The 18,736-nt window shown below is 38.4% G+C and overlaps 1 protein-coding gene across 9 annotated transcripts in view; it reads left to right on the top strand.

The window, feature by feature from the left end:
- The window catches only part of DLG2 (discs large MAGUK scaffold protein 2), a 966,698-nt gene that overhangs the window by 917,414 nt on the left and 30,548 nt on the right, over window positions 1-18,736 (top strand). For 8 of the 9 annotated variants that reach the window (XM_062487504.1, XM_062487509.1, XM_062487512.1 and 5 more), the window contains 2 exons: window positions 2,360-2,536; window positions 11,885-11,960. In XM_062487504.1, the coding sequence (XP_062343488.1) occupies window positions 2,360-2,536; window positions 11,885-11,960 (253 nt within the window). The remainder of the gene's footprint in view (window positions 1-2,359; window positions 2,537-11,884; window positions 11,961-18,736) is intronic. The other variant, XM_062487513.1, reaches the window with a different exon arrangement.

Genomic DNA, 18,736 nt, shown 5'->3' on the forward strand with positions numbered 1-18,736 from the left:
AGCAAAGGAAAAAAGGCATCTTTTTCTGTCTGCTCTGCCCAGTTCCTTTACCAAGCAAGAGGTCTGGCTGCATTCATTTTGTATCACTTCAGTTGACATCAAGAGATGCAGAGGTGTTATTTTTATATGCATATTCAAAACCAAGCACAAACAGAACTGTGTGGTGTTCAGGTAGAAAATTGGAAATGGCATGTCCATCTCTTAAAGGGACTAGATTTTGCAATTCAAATTGCCCTCGCAGCCTGAGGTGGTGGGGATGAGTGTGCCCAGGTCTCTCTCTAGCCCAGAGTAGTCAACAATGCCTGGAGTGAAGATCTCCATGTATTTTATAGCTGGGCCAACAGCCAACCCCAAAAGTATGTTTTACAGAGCCAGAAATGTTATCAAAGTTGTAAGCTCAAACACAGCTGTTACCAAGACCTGACTCTTAATTTGACATGTTTAGGAAAGATCACTGAAGTCAGCTCTCATGTAATTTTCATTTGCTAATGGAGTAATCAACATCTGTAGAGCATCAGCCACAAAATCTTTCATTCGATGAAAAGTGTGCTCAAAAAGTCTCTTGTCTGAGATCTATAATCTCATTTTAATTAGCAATGCACATGATTACTCCAATCAAAGCAAGTCAGTGGCAAGCATTGCCATCTGCATTCATCGTTAACACCAGCCAGCAGGATGACAGACTCATTTTAAGTCAATATGTGGGCTCTGAGGTGCAAATGTCTGTTCAAGGACAAAGAATATTGTCCTACTTTCTTCTCCTTAACTTTTGAAAGACAACCTTCATCTTAGAACTTGCCAAATATGGAGCATTTCCAATTCGGCATCAGGGAATGTTTTGCGTCAGGGACGTGAGAGTCTTGCTTATTCTCTGTAACAAAGAAGACATTGTCACTTGTTTTCAGTGACTTAATTATGCCTGGAATCAGGATTGCATGATGTCTGCCCTGTATCCAGCATGGCCAACTGTGTGGTTAGGGGTTTGGAGCCATTGAACAGCTTCCATGGCAAGGAGCACAATCAGTCATTGAATTTTTAAGACGATTGTTCAGTGCAGTGGTAAAACTCTGACTGCTGCCTGCTGCCAAGGGCAATGCCCACGGGATGAATTGTTGTATGCCTGTTTGTATATGCACTGCCGTCTTCCAGGGATCTGGTGTCATCAACAGAGGTGTCTAATGACACTTAACTGCTTCTGGATTTATGAGCTTCTTCATCAGATGTCCTCACAGAAAGCTGTAGTTGAGAAGCACCAGATGACCTGGTACCAGTAAGAGTAATTTATTAATGTAAATATTTAATAAGATATAGACAGGTTTTAAAAATAATTTTTCCACTGCTAAGACGTTAATTTTTTCCAAAGGGTACTTGCATTCCAAGAACATTTACCAAAAAAGGCATAAGCATAAGTAAGCTTATGGATTATGTAAAATTCAGTAACCTTCATCCTCAGAGAAGGGAATTATCTGGGCATTTCTCAAGATGTTAGTAGAAGACTTCAAACTCTTTAAAAGAAGACATATTTCATATAGCATTTTTCTTCTTCCTGAACCAGACTTGCCATGCACAGTTGGTGCTTATGAGAGCTTTAAATTATTTTGGTTGCATGGCCACAATTCCAATAACTTCTCTTAAAGTTCTCCTCATTATGAGAAGTAGCTTTGAGTGTTTTATATCTACCCATAAAACTGCTACAATCATTCTTTGCAAATACACTAGAACGCACTGCAATTAATTACATCAAAACCTTCTCACGAAAGTGTTTACCAATGAAAAGATTGCCATGTCTTTCTTACTGACAGTGAATGAGTAGGGATTGTTAGACACCTCTTGGGATTTTACTGATGTACCATTTCTGCAGGCAGGGTTATGATAATACTATTTTCCCTATAGGAAATAAACATCAGTTCTTGACAGGCATCATCTTCAAACAATATTTTACATGGGAAAAATATTCCCAAGTTTTTGGGTTTTTTTCCTGTAAGAAACCAAGATCTGGATTTTTTAGGTAGGTAACTCCAATGAATGACCTGCACTTGCTGGTATTCCCGTGCAGGGTCTTACTCTCAGAAAGTGGGGTACATCTACCCTGGTGTAGGTGCCAGGCATAGAACTGGAAGGCAGAGGCTGAAAATTGGTGTCAGATTTTGCCATTCACTTTCTCTTCCAGGAAAAAAAAGCAGTGGCTTCTGTAAAGACTAACTTCACAGTGGAAAGAGTTTTCCTCTGACTCAGGTCTTCTTTCCCTTTGGAAAAGAGAAAGTGTTACCTGTGACATAAAATATGATTAATTGTTCAGAAGTAAATGTACCCAGACTGATCTAATCACCTGCCTTCATATCTTTACTTCCCTTCACAGAGCAATGTTTGACTATGACAAGAGCAAAGACAGTGGCCTCCCAAGCCAAGGACTCAGTTTCAAGTATGGAGACATCCTTCACGTCATCAACGCTTCAGATGATGAATGGTGGCAGGCAAGGAGGGTCACTCTGGAGGGGGACAGTGAGGAGATGGGAGTTATACCCAGCAAGAGGAGGTGAGTACTGCCTCCTCCTTCTTACCTCTTTGGCCATTACCTTAAAATATTTCTTTTTTTTTTTTTTCTTTTCCAAAGATGGGATGTGTCAGTCTACTGAAAAACTGGGGGCAGTAAAGGAAAATCCCACAGGTATTTCAAGAGTTGGAAGACACAATTTTTTGCTGTGAGATTGAAAGCATTCAGGCTGTTTATAAATGTACTGAAAAGAAACTCAAAAGGTGACTCAACTACTAGTAACTTCATAAAGAAAAGGGAAAAGATGGAGAGATCACTGCCTACTAAAGAGCTTCAGCATAAAAAAGGAATAATCAGAACCCGAGTCTGGGAATTCACTCTGAATTTGAAGTTGAGCACATGTTCTAATGTCAGGGTGATTACCCATTGCATCAAACTGCTGAAAGATGTAATGAATGTCTTGACATTTCAAATCAAGACTGTATGTCTTCCTTTTGAGAGGGTAATAGAATTGAACTTCTCAGCCTGTGTGATATAAAATATGGTGCTAAATTATATAATGGTCATCTTTGGCTTCAAAATCTGTTAATCTCTGCCTGCCTGGAAATTGATGGATAATCAATGTTACAGTAAATTTTTGATATAATGTAAATGCAGGAACTTTCATCTCTCTCCAAGTGAAATCTGAATCTTAGTGGGATTCGTGGTGACTTTCATAGAGAGAACAGATATCTGAATCTCCCTCATTTGAATTGTTTATTCTGCCTAGATGCTTTTGTAAAATTGACCACAAGTCTCTGATAGTATCAGAAGTAGCACACAAACCAGTATTACTTCCTGGCTCTGTTGATAGCTGCTATAGAAAGGTCAAGAACTGAAAGGGTAGGAGGAAAAATGAAATCTGTCAAAACATATTACATTTCTTTTTTGCAGCCATGCCTTATAAAGTTTCTATTCCTAGCTATTTCTGCTTTAACACTAGTGTAAAAATGATCATGACCATTTTTTATAATGGGGAAATGGGATGCTTGATGCTCCCTTGAGCATCTGCTGCTGTTTCAAGAGAATTGGCCAAGGCACTAATAGAGCTTATGGTACTCATTGTTCTAAATCATGTAAAAGTAAACTAAAAGGCCATCAAATACCTTGTTGACATGAGCCCTGAAAGGACCTTAATTTCTCTAACGAGCATGTTTGAATAGCATCCACACCTGGTTTTTCAGCAAAGAGCAATTTTGGTGTTGTGTAATAGATAGAAATAAAAGGTTAGGTTATAAGGTTAGGTTATAAGTTTCAAGATGGAAAATGCGCCCATTAACCAGATTTAGTCTCTCAATATTGAAAAAGGAATAATTGCCTGCAATTCATTGCTACAGTAAATACTGCTATAATTACATGATTGGGCCATACATGGGAAGAGAGAGGAGTTTATTTAATGCTAAGGAAAGTATGTGCACAGACCTCACTCCTGTGTAGTGAAAAGGTGCAAAAAGCTGTCCTACATAGTAAAACAACTACAGAGGAAAAAAGGACAAAGCAAAGCAGCTAATTAAAATGTGGAATTGTACATCCTGTAAAGTGGAAAGGTGGTGTGTGCCTGAAGCTTATTGGGTTATCCACACAGTGGTGTTTTCAAGGACAAAGCGTAGAGGTTCTTTAGTTAAGGTCAGACATATAATAGAGCCTAGGAATAAGCTGTGTCTTAGGAAACACTGGGAGAAAACAGAATAATTTAAAGAAATAAAAGAGAGAGAGAGAGACTGTATGAAAATAGGTTGGTGAGAATCTAAATATAAGAGTCTTGAATTTTAAAAGATGCAGGTATAGTTACCATGCTCTCCACTTGTCATTCTTATTCTTCACTAGTGAAGCTGAGGGGCCTGGAAAAATCAATGCCATCTGATTTTCTGTCTGCATTAATGTAATGATACACCTGAGCTGAGTGGGAGGAGGTCACTGTTATTTCATAAAAGGTTTCAGTTGTACAAGGTTATTTTTTCCAATGCACTGAAAAGTGAGTATTGTTTCCTTTCTGTGGGTCCTGGATGATTCCTCAGAGCCTGAGATTGGTGTGCTCTTACCAGCATCTTCTGTGGTCATTTACACCACCCAAGGGGAGGATGAGCAATCAGCACACCCAGGGCTGAGTTACAGAGAATAAAGCTAATCATACTTGCCAGATTGTGCTAATTCAGAGTTGAATTTCCTCTGCAGGTGTGGGTTATTGACTGTAAGAGGATTAATCTAAAACAGAGTAGTCCTGGGATTCATTTAACCAAATATAGACAGTTGCAGCATGGAAATCCTCATTTAAGATGTTGGCTCCCGGCTGCTATATCTCTTATAGTTTATATGGGACTTGTTCTGTAGGCATGGCTTTGTATATAATACAGCATGTGTTATATCTAGCAGTAAAATATTGTGAAAGAAAGGAAGGAAGGAAAATAAGAACATCTGTAGCTGTTTGTTGGGCTGGTCCTGCAAGCTAAATTGGCCATCATGTTGTAAATTGAAGAATTTCATATTTGTCTTATTTCAATCCCCAATTAATATCTCGGTGTTTTGTTTGTTTGGGGGTTTTGTGGGTGATTTTTTTTGTTTGTTTGGGGTTTTTTGTTTGTTTGTTTTGTTTTGTTTTTGTTGTTCTGTTTTGGGGGGGGGTTTTTTCTGTTTTGGATTTTTGGGGGGGGGTTTTGTTTGTTGATTTGGGGTTTTTTGTGTCTTGGAGCTTTTGGGGGATTATGCTTGGAAGGGTTTTCTTTTGTGTTTAGATTACTTTTTCTACTTGTGGAATGCTAACTTGTGGTACTGTAACTTTATTTTTGTACTTTGGTTCAGTGAGAGGTTATACAGATTCAGGAATTATGAGTGCCACATTGAGTCTTAGCTTTTCTGTCCTACTTCCCTTAACTTCTGTCTAGCAACAGCTAAGATACAATTGCTACATTTCCCATAAATGAAATAATTATGGAATATCTTGGAAAACCACTGACCACTTCAATTTATATATATATATATATATATATATATATGTCTGCATGTACGTATATATATATTTATACAAATATATATCTACATGTATATAAACACACAAAGTCCTAACAACTACATTATATTTCTTCTTTGAGATGCTGTGTAGTGGTAATTGCTGTAATTGCTTTCCATGTGTTTAGATTTTTTATTTTTTTACAGGACAGCCCATCATTCAATGACATTTTAGCATGAGCTGATTAGAGAAATTGGGACTAATTAATCAAGACTCCTTTTTCTCCTATATGACTTATGACTTTCTCTTATACAAGCAAAAAAAAAATCATAATTTTGAGTTGTAGGGGAGCTATAGTCTCTCTAGGTTTTTGGATAGATTAACAGACTTTACCTCTTAGTGATTTAATAGACTTTGAAAGCTTTTTTGTCACTAGATTTCAATGCTTCTGCCAACATGTAAATTCGTTGATTTGTTTATAGTTAAATTTCCAAATCAGGCTTTAAATGAGAGTTTTGGAGGGCAGCGCTGCAGCTGGAAGGGTGTTGCTGACAGAAGCAGCACAAAGAAGTGAGAGTGGCCCAAAGTTTTTCCACTAATCCATGTAAGGACCAAATCTCATGAAGCAATGAGCTAATGACCTCTGTGGAGATTGAAGAAAATTAAATTTTAAGTATCCTGCAGTTCTTAAATATGATTACAACCATTTCTACATCTGAAAACAAAATTTTGTCCAATTGCCAGTGTGTATTTGTTGTCTGACTATAACAGTTGTTCTCAGCCACAGGACTGCTTAGCTAGTTGGGTGGAAACCAAATATAATTATATATAGTTGGTGTGGTATTATATCATGTTGGTGTTGGGAAGTACAGGACCTTAGATGAGTGGCTGCAGACAACTTCAGTTGTGGTTCAACCATCACCAAATAGTTGTTATATAGTATTAATTAATCAGCATTATAGGCCAAATTTCTCTTGGTTCCACATCTGCCCAAAAGATTTATCTAAGCTATGTTTAAGGTGACAGCACAATTTTATCAGGCAGGATCTCCAAGATGAGGGGACATAACCACCAGCCCTGTACCAATGTCTCAGGAAGCCTGCAGTGCTGCCTGGGCACTTTGGTTGTGTGTGTGATGTGCTGCCTTATCACAGAAAATTGCTATTTATACTGGAATGATCAAAAGAATGAGATTTACTCTGGATTTTTTTTTGCATTTGGATGGATGGATAGATAGATTTAGATTAGAGTTTAGACATAATCTGTGCTTTTGAACATGAGGATTTTTATTTGTTTCATTGCTCCCCTTATTATGCATATTTAAAAAAAATCAACTTCCTATAAAAGGGGTAGCAGCAAGCTGAGCAGCCCATATCCAAGATTCTCTCCCTATGGAAACACTCACATTAGTTAAAGGGAATGAACAAAATGCGTCAAACCAATATGCATATGTAAGAGTGTATTTGATTCCTAGATGATATAATTCAATAGTAAATAGGTTTTATTTGCTGTAGCATTGATTTTACACCTCCAGTTCTTTTCACCTTTTCTTTTCTGAGTCTCTGCACAGGGACAAGCTCCTACATTGCAAGCCCTCCACAACAGCCACCTCCCACCTCACAAATGTCAAGCCTCAGTATTTTCTGTGGTGTGTGTATATCTGCCTGACTTGAGTCTGTGGGTCTGGAATGCAGTCTGAGATTTGACACAGATTGCCCCAGAATGGCTGAGCATAAATTCTCACCACTTTTACTACTGCTCCCTCTGCAGCCAACAAGGACTTGGCCTTAAAACACTGAAATAATTACACTAATCTTTCTGTTGTCCTTCAGATGTGCAGTCACAAAACTGCTGTCAGACTGTCATCATTGTAAGATACCTATTTTCATGTCGTTTAAGTACATCTGACTGCCAAATGTTATGTAACTTGTATCTGTTATTACCAGCTGTAACAATACCAGCCTGATATTTGTGTTCTCAAATAGACAACATTTTCCCCACAAGTACATGGTAGCCATACTCTCCTTTCAGAGTGAAGTGGGAGGAAAAGTACATAAAACCCAATGTTTCACAAACTCTTAAGGACAAGGAACAAGAGGTTTTCCCAGCACAGAAGTCCCTGTGGGTGAAAAGCCAACTTAAATTTGTTGTTCTGCTCAGCTTGGCAGAAGGGCATGTTTATCCACTCAAATGATTTTTATTTTTAATGGTTTCCTATAAATCATCTACCTTTCTAAATAACCCTTAACATTTTAATCCTTAAATGATAAAACTTTTTAACATGGCATAATCAGGTGAGATTTGTCTAAAATAATTTATCTGTCTATACTCACTAATCTAATTGGAAAAATTTAGTATGGAATGAAATTTGTATGTATGTGTAGATATAAACATCCTGTGTTTTTGCAATGATTTGAAACTCCTGTGCTGAAGGAAAACAGCTGTTAGCTTTTAGACACAATAAGGTTGTGCTACAATTTTATGAGAAGTCACTTCTTAATGTCATTAGGTCTACTCTTCATAAATATTGACCAGGTGCTGAGCTGCTTTCTATAAGCAAGCCACTGCACAGGGAGAGCTGAACCAGAGCATGTTCTCTCCTACTGAAAAATGCATGTTCAGTGCAAAAATGCCACTTCGGGAATGATTCAAAATAATTTTTAGAATGGGAATCTCTTGGTAAGCTCAGGTCTAACATCTCGCAGCGATGGAAGCAATAAAAAGCCATGAACTGAGACCACATATTTGAACTATAAATAGTGCATACATGTTTTTGCTTATCTTTCACTTGATAGGCAGGCAAAACAAATACAATGCAGGTGACCTGGAAATGGTGAAGCAAAACAAGAGACATAGCAAAGTCTTTCAAGTATTCTTTTTCCATTGCATTCTTGTATTTTCTTACTCTCCTCACTACAGTACTCATGCTGGATTTGGAAACAACTTTGATCCTGCAAAACAGCTCAGTGCCAAATCTTTGCAAATTTGCCTACTGTTACTGTTTTATTTCATTCTAGAAACAAGTTTGCAATTTTCATCTGTGTTCTACATCAACCATGAATGCTGTTATTGAAGGTTAAAGCATTTCTCATTTGATATTCTACCTCGCCACTGTGAAGACTGATTAGTGCTTTTAGGAAGGCACTGACAAAACTCCCAGTGGTCCACAGGGGTGTGATCACAGTTCATGTCCTGTTGAGTTATACTTGATTTTTTTCTTGTTTGCAGCACTTATGAGGAACTGAGTTTCATTTTGAAAAATCCCACAGGCCCTTTTTCAACAGCTGTGTGTACCCAGAAACACAAAAGCAGACAGACATTGCAGTGCAGTGAGTGCTGCATCCCATTAATTAGCTCCTCAGAAAAATAAAAAGAGAACAGTATCCTAAAGAACTGAAATCTTGAACTTAGTAGTGAGGAAGGTTGATGTTTTCAATGTACTGCTCTACTTCTCTAGGTTTACATGGGAAGAAGAGAGTGAATCGTGACCATTTCTGAAATAAAAAGGGTCAAGAGGTATCTACCACCAGGAATGTTTGCAAGAGAAAGTGAGGATACGGAGTATACTCCAACTGTCCCAGATCTCACATGATTATATTTAATGATTATATATATGATTATATATAATTATCTAAGATCTCAGATGATCTTAGATAATTTCCCTGTGCACAGTAGTATTTCTGCACACAGCTGTACTTGCAGAGTGGGTGGGAAGGTGGAGGTGAATCCCCATAAGTTGTGCCAGGGTGATACTGTCTCCACATAGGACTCAGAGCTCTTCAGCTCCAGTCACGTTTCAAATGCTGGATGTAGGTTTCTTTGAAAATTTCTTGAAACCTCTTTGAGTTTCAGTGACCCCTCAGGCACTTTTGAAAATGGGACAGCCATGAAGTTGTTTTGGGAATCATAGCCATGCTTTCCTCATCCCTTAGGCATAGCTCTATGAGGCAAATAAATAATTAGAAAGGGTCATGGCAGCAACGTGTGCATCAGGCACAGTCAGGGTTGCAAGTCTGGGCCCTGTAAGTCTGGGAGATAGGAGTTCTCCCCTACACTCCATGCTTTTGCACAACTCCCCATGATCCTGCTTTGTCCAGCAGTGATGATAGAAAACTGGTTACCATATTAAGTGAAACATTTCTTTCTTTAAAAGCAATTTCTTCAGCTGATGGATCAAAATGTTCAAATGGTGGTCAGCTGCTGTCAACTAAACCAGTGTAAGGACTTTATATTTATATGGTGTTTAGACATTCACAGTGTCACCTGCTGCAAATAACCCTTTGGACCTAAACTCCTTTCTTCTTGGGGGGAAGAAAGACGGTGAATTTTATTTTTCTTTAAATATAAAAATTACAAACCTGCAAAAAAGTGGTTTGAATTAGTGTTCCTTTTAAAAGTGCCTTTTCTAAGAGCTGCATCAACAAATCTAAAAGAACAGAGATTCAAACCTTTGTCTCTTCACCAGTTTAGTTCCCTTTTTAGCTCTGTCTATTGTCTGGCAAAAATGTCCAGTAGCACAGATAAGAAATCCTAAGAACATCTTAGTTCACTCAAGTCCTGCAACCTGACTATTTCAACAAAGACTAAATATTTGGAGAACCAAAGCTAAATTCCAAGAGTTCTCCAGAGCATGAAAAACTAAAGCTTTTCAGAAATTTAGGTTCATTCTTTCAGGAAAAAGAGAGATATATTCCTAACACCAGAGCAACCCGCTGCCACAATGCAAATTCCAGACCAAAGACATAAAGGCAATAGAGCACCTGAGCTGAAGAACTTTTAGATTGTATTATAAATTGGGCAAACCCACTTATTTTGTCCTTGCCTTTTTCTGACAGCTGACCCATTTTACTGACAGTTCAGGCAGCAACAGTAATGCAGTCGGCCTGAGACAAAGAACATTTCAGCTTGTAAATTTACATTTCAGCTATATTATGAGTAACTGAGAACAGTTTTATTGTGGAAGGTGTCACACAAATTGTAATGGGAGGCAACATTGCGTGCTACCCTTAATACAGTGCCAGATGATGAAATGTTTGGAACATTCAGTAGGCATGCTGAGCACATGCGAACATTGTTGTTATGTTGGCCTGAAGGACTAATGACACTTAATGGCATTACTTAAATGCTTCTTAAAGCAATGCAGAATGCTTCTGCAGCTCCTCATCTGTCTGCTATGCCTCTAGAAAGCAGTGATGCCTCCATGGCTGCTAATGCAATTATGACAAACTTCATAATTAAGATTCACTCTTCAGGGTTAATTTCCAAATTTCTTTATGCAGTGAATAAGAAATTAAGTTAAAAGCAGATGTTTTAGAAAGTTAGGCAGGGCTGGAATGAGTTTAAATGTTAACACCGATTAATAAGTAGAATATTGTGTTCATTTGTGATAATTATTTCCTCAGAAGGCATCCATCCTATTTAGGCAATTACACAGCCTCTATCCTATTTAGGCAATTACACAGCCTCAAGTCTTCATTTCTTACTGGTACTACCAAGGGACTTCGTCTGCTAGTTCAAGTTTGAGACTGTTCATGTGTCTTTAATAACATAGATTTAGTTTGAAAAATGTACCTGAGCTGTTTCCATGTGAATATCCCACACTTACAGAGAAATGCATTTAATCTAAATTTAAGCTGTAGCTATAGTAACCAACATTCACTGTGTTTCAGGAGGGCATATATAAGCCTACTCAGATAGAAGGAAATATGTTGTGTTAATTATCATTCTATCAAAACACTAGAGTTTGCATTTTGGAAAATAATTATCAGAAATTATGAACTCCTACTACCCAGCCTTAGAAAGCAAGAGATTTGCAGGAATGTATTGTAATGTCGCTTATAAACTAGCTTTGTGGGATTCAGTGGAGATCTCCTAGAGCAATCTCCAGGCTTAGATAAATAAGGTTAGTCTTTCAGTTTCAGGTAGATGATCAGATTTTTTTTTTTTTTACTTGAGCCAGTCAATGATATTCTGTAGATGATTTTGCAAAGGTAGGAAGCATTACTTGTACATTAATGTCCATATTAATCAAGGGGAGTAAGGACATGTCCTTGTTTCATTGCTCTGACCATAGAACTCTAAATGTTGCCTGATTTTTGAACAGCTTAAATCAGAGAGAGTAAATCTGTCCCCAGCATGCTTTTCCAAGACTCCCATGTCTGTTGAGAGGCAGTGCTGTTCTGGTTTAGGGCAGCCGAGACTCCCCAAATCCAGTCCCACATTTGCCAGAAAAAGGCTGCCAGGCTCAGGAAGTGACCTCTCCTTTTCAATGTATGAAATTTGCTTTAAATTACTTTAGGTATAGTAAACTGCCAATGGTCTTGGGAGGGCAGGTATCAAATGTTTCATACGAAGCGCAGCTATAATCAATGTGTGTTTCTTCATTTGTATTTTCTCCTCCCCAGAGTTGAAAGAAAGGAGCGTGCACGTTTGAAGACGGTGAAATTTAACGCGAAACCCGGTGTAATTGATGCAAAAGGGGTACGTAAATAGTGAAACTTTTTGAAATTGCACTTGACAATTGTTTTATCCAGAGTAGAAAATATTTTAGCGGCATAAAGAATATTTAGGTTGTTGCAACCAAGACCTGCAGTATAGTGAAATGTAGATCAGAAATTAGTATGATATAATCTTTGAAATAATTATACTTTTTATAATAATACTGAATGACAGTACCTCCTAAGGGAAAGACACTAAGAAAATAAAGAGCATTACATGATAGCTGTGATTTTAATTAAATGATGGGTATAGAAGAATAGACTTTTAAAATGAATGCAGATGGATAGCAGTTCCATGGAATAGGACCGGAAGCATGAATTTCCTGGCTTCAAAACCTGTTAAACCACAATCCAAAAGTTGTAAGTTAAGGAGTCATGGATAGAAAAAATTAGGTTTTGGGTGTTCCACTTGGACAGTTGTGACAGACATTGAACACAGGTGTGTTTCACACCAGACACAATGGCCAAACAACACAAAACATGGAAGTTCTGTTCCACTAGCGCTGCCTGGTCAGAACAGCGCTCCTGCTGTTGCCTCTTCACAGAGCTGCTTTATTGTGCCCAAGTCAGCAGTTCTTGTTAGCCTGATGGCTACTATCCTGTCTGGTGCCATCTGCCTGAGAGGTATTACAGCATGAGAAATGCCCACAGTCCTGGCTGTTAAGGTATATTTTTCTGCTGAAGTGTAGCTTGCAGTTGTAGCAGTAGCGAATACTTGACATTTGCAGGGATTTATTTTTGAAACCCGTCCAGTTGGCATGTTTGGAATTTACAACTGAGGGCTTCTGTGAGCAAACTAGGAGACAGAGATTTAGCAGCCATGAAAGAAAAGCGCTGCTTGGCTGCAGAAAACGGCAGGGCCAGAACTGTGTGGTGAGCAGACACTGCCATAAGTAGGTGCTTGCAAGGGAAATACCAAAGTGGTTCAGCAGGTCCCTTCCAGACCTACTGTTCCTGTGGTCTTCAGCCTAGTTTGAAGTTCTCATTCTTGATCTCTTCTTCCTTCAGTTTCCCTTCATAATGGTAATACTAATATTTCCCTTATTCTGTCCTTTCAGACAGCTTAGCAGGGTAAGAAATTCCTCTTCTGTGGACACACAGTTCCTAACAGAGGGGTTCCCAAGTCTCTGCATGCTGGCAAAATGGTATTTCACATTTGCAAATACTTCCCCGTTACTGCTCTACAGAACAATTCCTGAATTCAATGCAAATGCAGAATTATTGTACTGACAGAAACAAGTTTTCCAGATTTATAAGGCCCATGGACCTGTACATTATTGGCACTTGCAGATAACTTGGTAAAACAAATATAATAAAATGCAGTTAGAAAAGACTGATTCATCTCATAGCATTTCTTCAGGAGTCAGAATTACATTTTTAATTTGAAATGACCACTCTCTGCAACCCTGTATATTAATGTTGCTACTTATTTTGAAAGATAGTAAGTTTTATATTGCCAATGAAATCACTTCTCAAATGTCTATTTCCCATATATAATCAAAGCCACAGAGAAATAATTCATTCATATGGTCCCTTTTCAAGTGATTCTGTCAAGAACTTAATTACCTCTTGATTCCCCAAATTGTTTTCCCATTTTTTGTCATCAGTGTGACATTAATCTTCCAGCCACTCAACAACAGTGTTTAATTCAGTGTTTAGGAAATTGTGTAATTACAGAGCAAGACTACTGTAGCCTATTGGGACCAAACCTTCCACATGAAATGAGATATTTGAGTACACACACATGTATGTGGATTTTAGGTGTCACTATTTCCATTTGGTCGTTCACTGTCCACAAAGAAGTGGTGTAAAATGTCTAGGAGCTCACGCTTTACTTTTTTACTTTTTTTTTTCAACTTTGGAATAAATTTAGCCCAGGTAAACAGGACTGCAATAGGCCCAGGAAAACACTTTTGTTTCAAAATCAAGCTGAAATACAGACAGGAATGAGCTTATGTGGGTCTGTGGCACCTTTGGCTCATACATTCATGACTGTGCAGGCAAGTGTAAAGGTCTTAGTTTACTCTAAAGATGAAAGTGAGAGAAGTATTTTCATGGAATATTTCTAAATTTGTCCAGGCAATGTGCATGGAAGCATTTGTTAAAAATAATTTTTAAAAATTAAAGTAATAAAAAACCCCTTAACTGAATACAGTGAATCCGTGGGGGTTTTGAACAGGTAAAGGTATACCTTACTGCAATTTTACCTGAATCATCTCACTAGCCCTGTCTCCTTTCTTCCCCTTTAGAAACAATGTTAAAGAGCTAATAACCCACAGCAAAGGTTTCCTGAGATAATACCAAAATTTCTTTGAGATAACTATAATTTTAAAATAGAAACTGTCTAGTTATTCTGTGGGTTTATAAATTCTTATGCATTTTCATCTGTCTATACCTCATTTTTAATCCCATATCTGGAGATAAGATGCAAAGAAAGTCTTACAGGTAGGGTGCCATTTGTAGTTGATCAGCTCCTTGTGTCTCACTGAAGAAGTGTTTAAGAATAATCAGCAATATAGTTGACAAACCTGTTTGTAGGAAGAGCTAAAGGATAATCTTTCCAAAGGCCCAAAGTTCCTCTTTTTCAGGCCTAACTTGTATGTTACTTCATTTGTAAAATTTGTTCAGCAATTCTTAAAAAATTTGATTTATATGACTTTATATTTGTTTCATTGGACTCTTCCAATCCATGCCTTGTGAAATTAAAGTCCACAAAATCAGGATTAATACAGAAACAGGGAATGGGAATCAAAATTAGGGAGCTCTAGGGAAACCTTCTGGTCTCAAGTTTAAATAAGGCCACAGATAGTATCTTTCTATGCAATGCATAATTAAATTCCCATGCTCATTATTGCAGGGTATTGCACAAAAAATAAGTTGAAAATGAATTAAGTAGGTTAGCAAGTAGCAAAACTAATGACGACTTTAAAACTTTCATAATGTAACTCAGAACATATTAATTGTTAATTTCAAGAAGAGATGTTATAAATGGGAAAGGATCATATTACTTCTACTTTTCCTTTTAAACATCTGTTACTGGACAGTGCCAAAAAGGTATTTGGCTAACTGGATCTCTGGCTTAACCTAATAGGGCTGCTTCTCTTTCATGTTCTGTTTATTCTGACCCAAAGAAATTTGTTTGTTCAGGCTCAGAGAAATCCCCAGGATCCAGGCCCCATTAACACTTTTAAGATATCAGACCAGTTAGAGATGGTAACGTCTGTGTAGTAGGGAAAAAGATACAAATATGGGAATAAACAGTTTCATTTCGCCAAGCAAAGATTGTGCTTCTATTGTGTTGACCAAGTTCAGCCCCTATCTTCATTCTAGTAATTGTAGTGAACTTCAGCACTTTTTGTAATTGTTACTGAAGGTGGCTGGTGCATCAAATCCACCACAACACTGCTTTGGTTTCCACTCTCTGCTGCAGTAAAGGACAGGGTTTCCAGGACACTGGAAACATTTAAAAAAAAAAAAAGAAAAAAGAAAAGAAAATGTAACAAAATTATGATTTCCTAAGCATTTGCTTTCTCAGTCTTTGGGGCTCATTGGTCTATGGATAATCAGTGGAAAATGGAGCAGCCTAAAGGTTTACGTCTGAGATTTCTGCTGGAGGAAGCCAAAGAAGTTTGTAAGCACAAACCTCATTAAAAAGTATGTTTTATGCTATGTTGAACTCAAGATCATATCCCAAGTATCTTCTGATGCTCACCTTTGCACCAAAAGGAGCAGAGCACGTGAGTAGCTGTGAACAAGGTTATATATCTACCAAAAGAGCACACTGAATTCTTGGTAACTGTCCCTACTACAGGCTTCAGACTGAACAAAAATAGCCTTTCCTTTTCTAATCCTAAAACCCAGAGTTGTTGAGGGCTTTTCAGATTTTTTAGTGACTCAGAGTGTCAACTGACAGAAGTATTGCAGAAGGGAAGGAAATTAGCCAGTAATCTGCTTTTTTCTTTACTGTTGGAATTACAACAGGTCTTTCAGGAGACAAAAATACCACATTTTGCTTTTCTCCCTGGCTGATCACGTACACTTCCTTGACTGTCTCTTGAAAATATTCTACAGTTGAAATTAGAGCTCTTGGAAAGACTTTTAGCAACACTTCAGTTTTACTAATATTTATGGGTGTTGCCTGTTTCCAGAGACGGGTTGAAATATCAGGAAACATGTAGATAAAACTTGATTTTATACAGAGAACTGCTTTTTTATACCACATGCCTTTTCATTTCACACCTTATCTGGACAGTGACTCCAGAATATCACCTTATGTACAAAAACTCTATTTCATTTCCCGATGGAGTGAAGGTGATGTTTCCCACAATCTCCATTTTTAATGTGTGTGTCAGGGTGTGGGGAGATATTCAGCCCATGTTTACTGGGAAGCATTCCCAGATGGGTGCCTGCCCTAGTGAGGCTGCTCAGCAGGGTGCTGAACAGGTTTGAGGAGCATGCCAAGAAAAAAAGACTGCCCCATCCTTCCAAAACCCCTTCCAGCTCTGCTGCTTATCAGTAGTGCAGGTCCTGGGCTGTGACCCACACCACACTGCTCCATCACTACCCATTAGGGTTATTTTCTATTCACTTAGCTTGTCATCCACAATTCTTTTCAGATTCCAGTCAGATCACCTACATCACACTCAGCCAGCCTCTTCAGTTGCCTTCAAATGAATTTATTATGACATTCAGAAGTTTGGTAGAATTTAATATTTCTTATGTGCACATTCTCTTTACAGATCCCACAGATGCCTGAAATGTAAGGTCATCTTCTTGTTTTATTGTCATTTTAGCAACATTGCACTGAGGCATGAAAGGAAAAAGCAAAACCTGACTGAGAAAGCAAATTTGTTATTGTGGGGTAAACAAAACCATCTGCATATTTAATGAACCACTCCTCCAAGTGTCAAAATCCAAGGATCAACAGAACTTGATACATAGGAAACCTTTTGTCAGTTTATTAAGTATTTGAATGGGGGCAGGGGGGAAAGCCAAACAAACCCACATATTTCCAAACACTCTAGAAAATCATTATATTTTCAGCCCTAGTCATCAAAACAAAACCAAGCTGGTCTTTAGGAACCTCAGGTGGTCGCCTCTGCCCTGAGGCTTTTGTCTGTAACTTCCTCCTGTATCCCAGATTTGTCTAATCTCTGCTTAAAAACCTGTCACAACAGATATTTCATATCCTTCCCAAACAACCCACTTCAGTGCTTCACTCTCCTCATTCTTAAAAATGGCTGAACCGCTGCAGTTTAACCCTGTTTTTATTTCTTCTATGAGTGTCTGTGGAAATTGGATTATTTGTCCTTGTCACTAAGCAGAAGCTGCAGTCACACCTGCCCAGGTCTCTGGTATAGCATCTGTGATGGTGGTTTACCAGGGCAGATCTAGGTGTATAAATGCAGAGAAAAAAAGGAAGTTATTTCAATTTAATCGCTGACTGGAAAAGAAAAAAAAAAAAGAAAAAGAAAAGAAAAAAAACATAGCAGTGTATTAGGCTGTCTAATTTTTCTAACATAAATTCTTTACTAGGCTTGAGTTTTCTAAGTATAAAAGTTCACCACCTTTAGGGAGAAGCAGTTCTGTAGTCCATAATCTGAAAGTTTTCCACATATGCAGTGGATTTTGACCATCTTTTCTTTGCATTTCTTTTTTAAAGATATTTGACACAATGAACAGATTTCCAAAAGTGATTGGTACTGGGACAAATATAAAAGTACAGGAAAATTCACAATCCAAGTGCAGTCAAAAAGCCGCTGATTTGGAGACCTCCTTAGCACTCAGTCTGTAGTTTACAGGGTCATCATTCCCAAGAGGCAAGGGGATTCCTCATTGCAGGCTACAACTTCCTCATGAGGGGAAGAGGAGGGGCAGGAACTGATTTCTACTCTGTGGTGACAGTGACAGGACCTAAGGGAATGGGCTGAAGCTTTGTTGGGAGGTTTAGACTGGTTATTAGGAAAAGCTTCTTCACCCAGAGGGTGGTTGAGCATGGAACAGGCTCCCCAGGGAAGTGGTCAGAGCACCAAGCCTGACAGAGTTTAAGGAGTGCTTGGACAATGCTCTCAGGCACAGAGTGTGACTATTGAGGATGTTCCTGTACAGGGCCAGGAATTGGACTCAATGATCCTTGTTGGTCCCTTCCAACTCAGGATATTTTATGATTCTATGCTTTTCTCTTCGTTGTATTTAAATTCTGTGGAAAGCTTTAAGACCTCTGAAATGGGGTAACATTGGATGTCATGGAAGAATCAGATCTCAGCATTGTTCTTGTTTCTGCAACAACTTGTTTCTGGGAGAAAAGGACTTCTTTCCACATAGGAGTGTGCTGGTTTTAACACCAGCTGGAAATTAAACTCCAAATAAGCCACTTCCACTGGATGACTGCCAGAAAAGAGTACCCAGCTTTTCCTGCTGAATCCACATAGCCCAGGGATTATGTGTGTGGTACAGAATAACAACTTGGTCACACACTCGCAGCACTTAAGTCCACCCCCCTCTCTGTAGCCAGGACAAGGAGGAAAATCTGAATCTCATTTGTCCAAGTACCCTTGATCTTCCATGAGTTTTCACATCCTCCACATCTTTGTCTTCACACTTCATGATGGAGCTGGTGCCAGGCAGTGGATGCTGTCTTCACTTTTGGATTGACCTGAGCCTGATATATTGGGCTGCCCTGACCATTCCCCTTGAGCTGAACATTTTTTGGTCAGTGTTTCTCCAAGGTGCATTAGAAATAGTGCTGTCGTCAGCATC

The sequence above is a fragment of the Cinclus cinclus genome, chromosome 2 (assembly GCF_963662255.1).
Source record: "Cinclus cinclus chromosome 2, bCinCin1.1, whole genome shotgun sequence".
In the NCBI taxonomy this organism is placed as follows: Eukaryota; Metazoa; Chordata; class Aves; order Passeriformes; family Cinclidae; genus Cinclus; species Cinclus cinclus.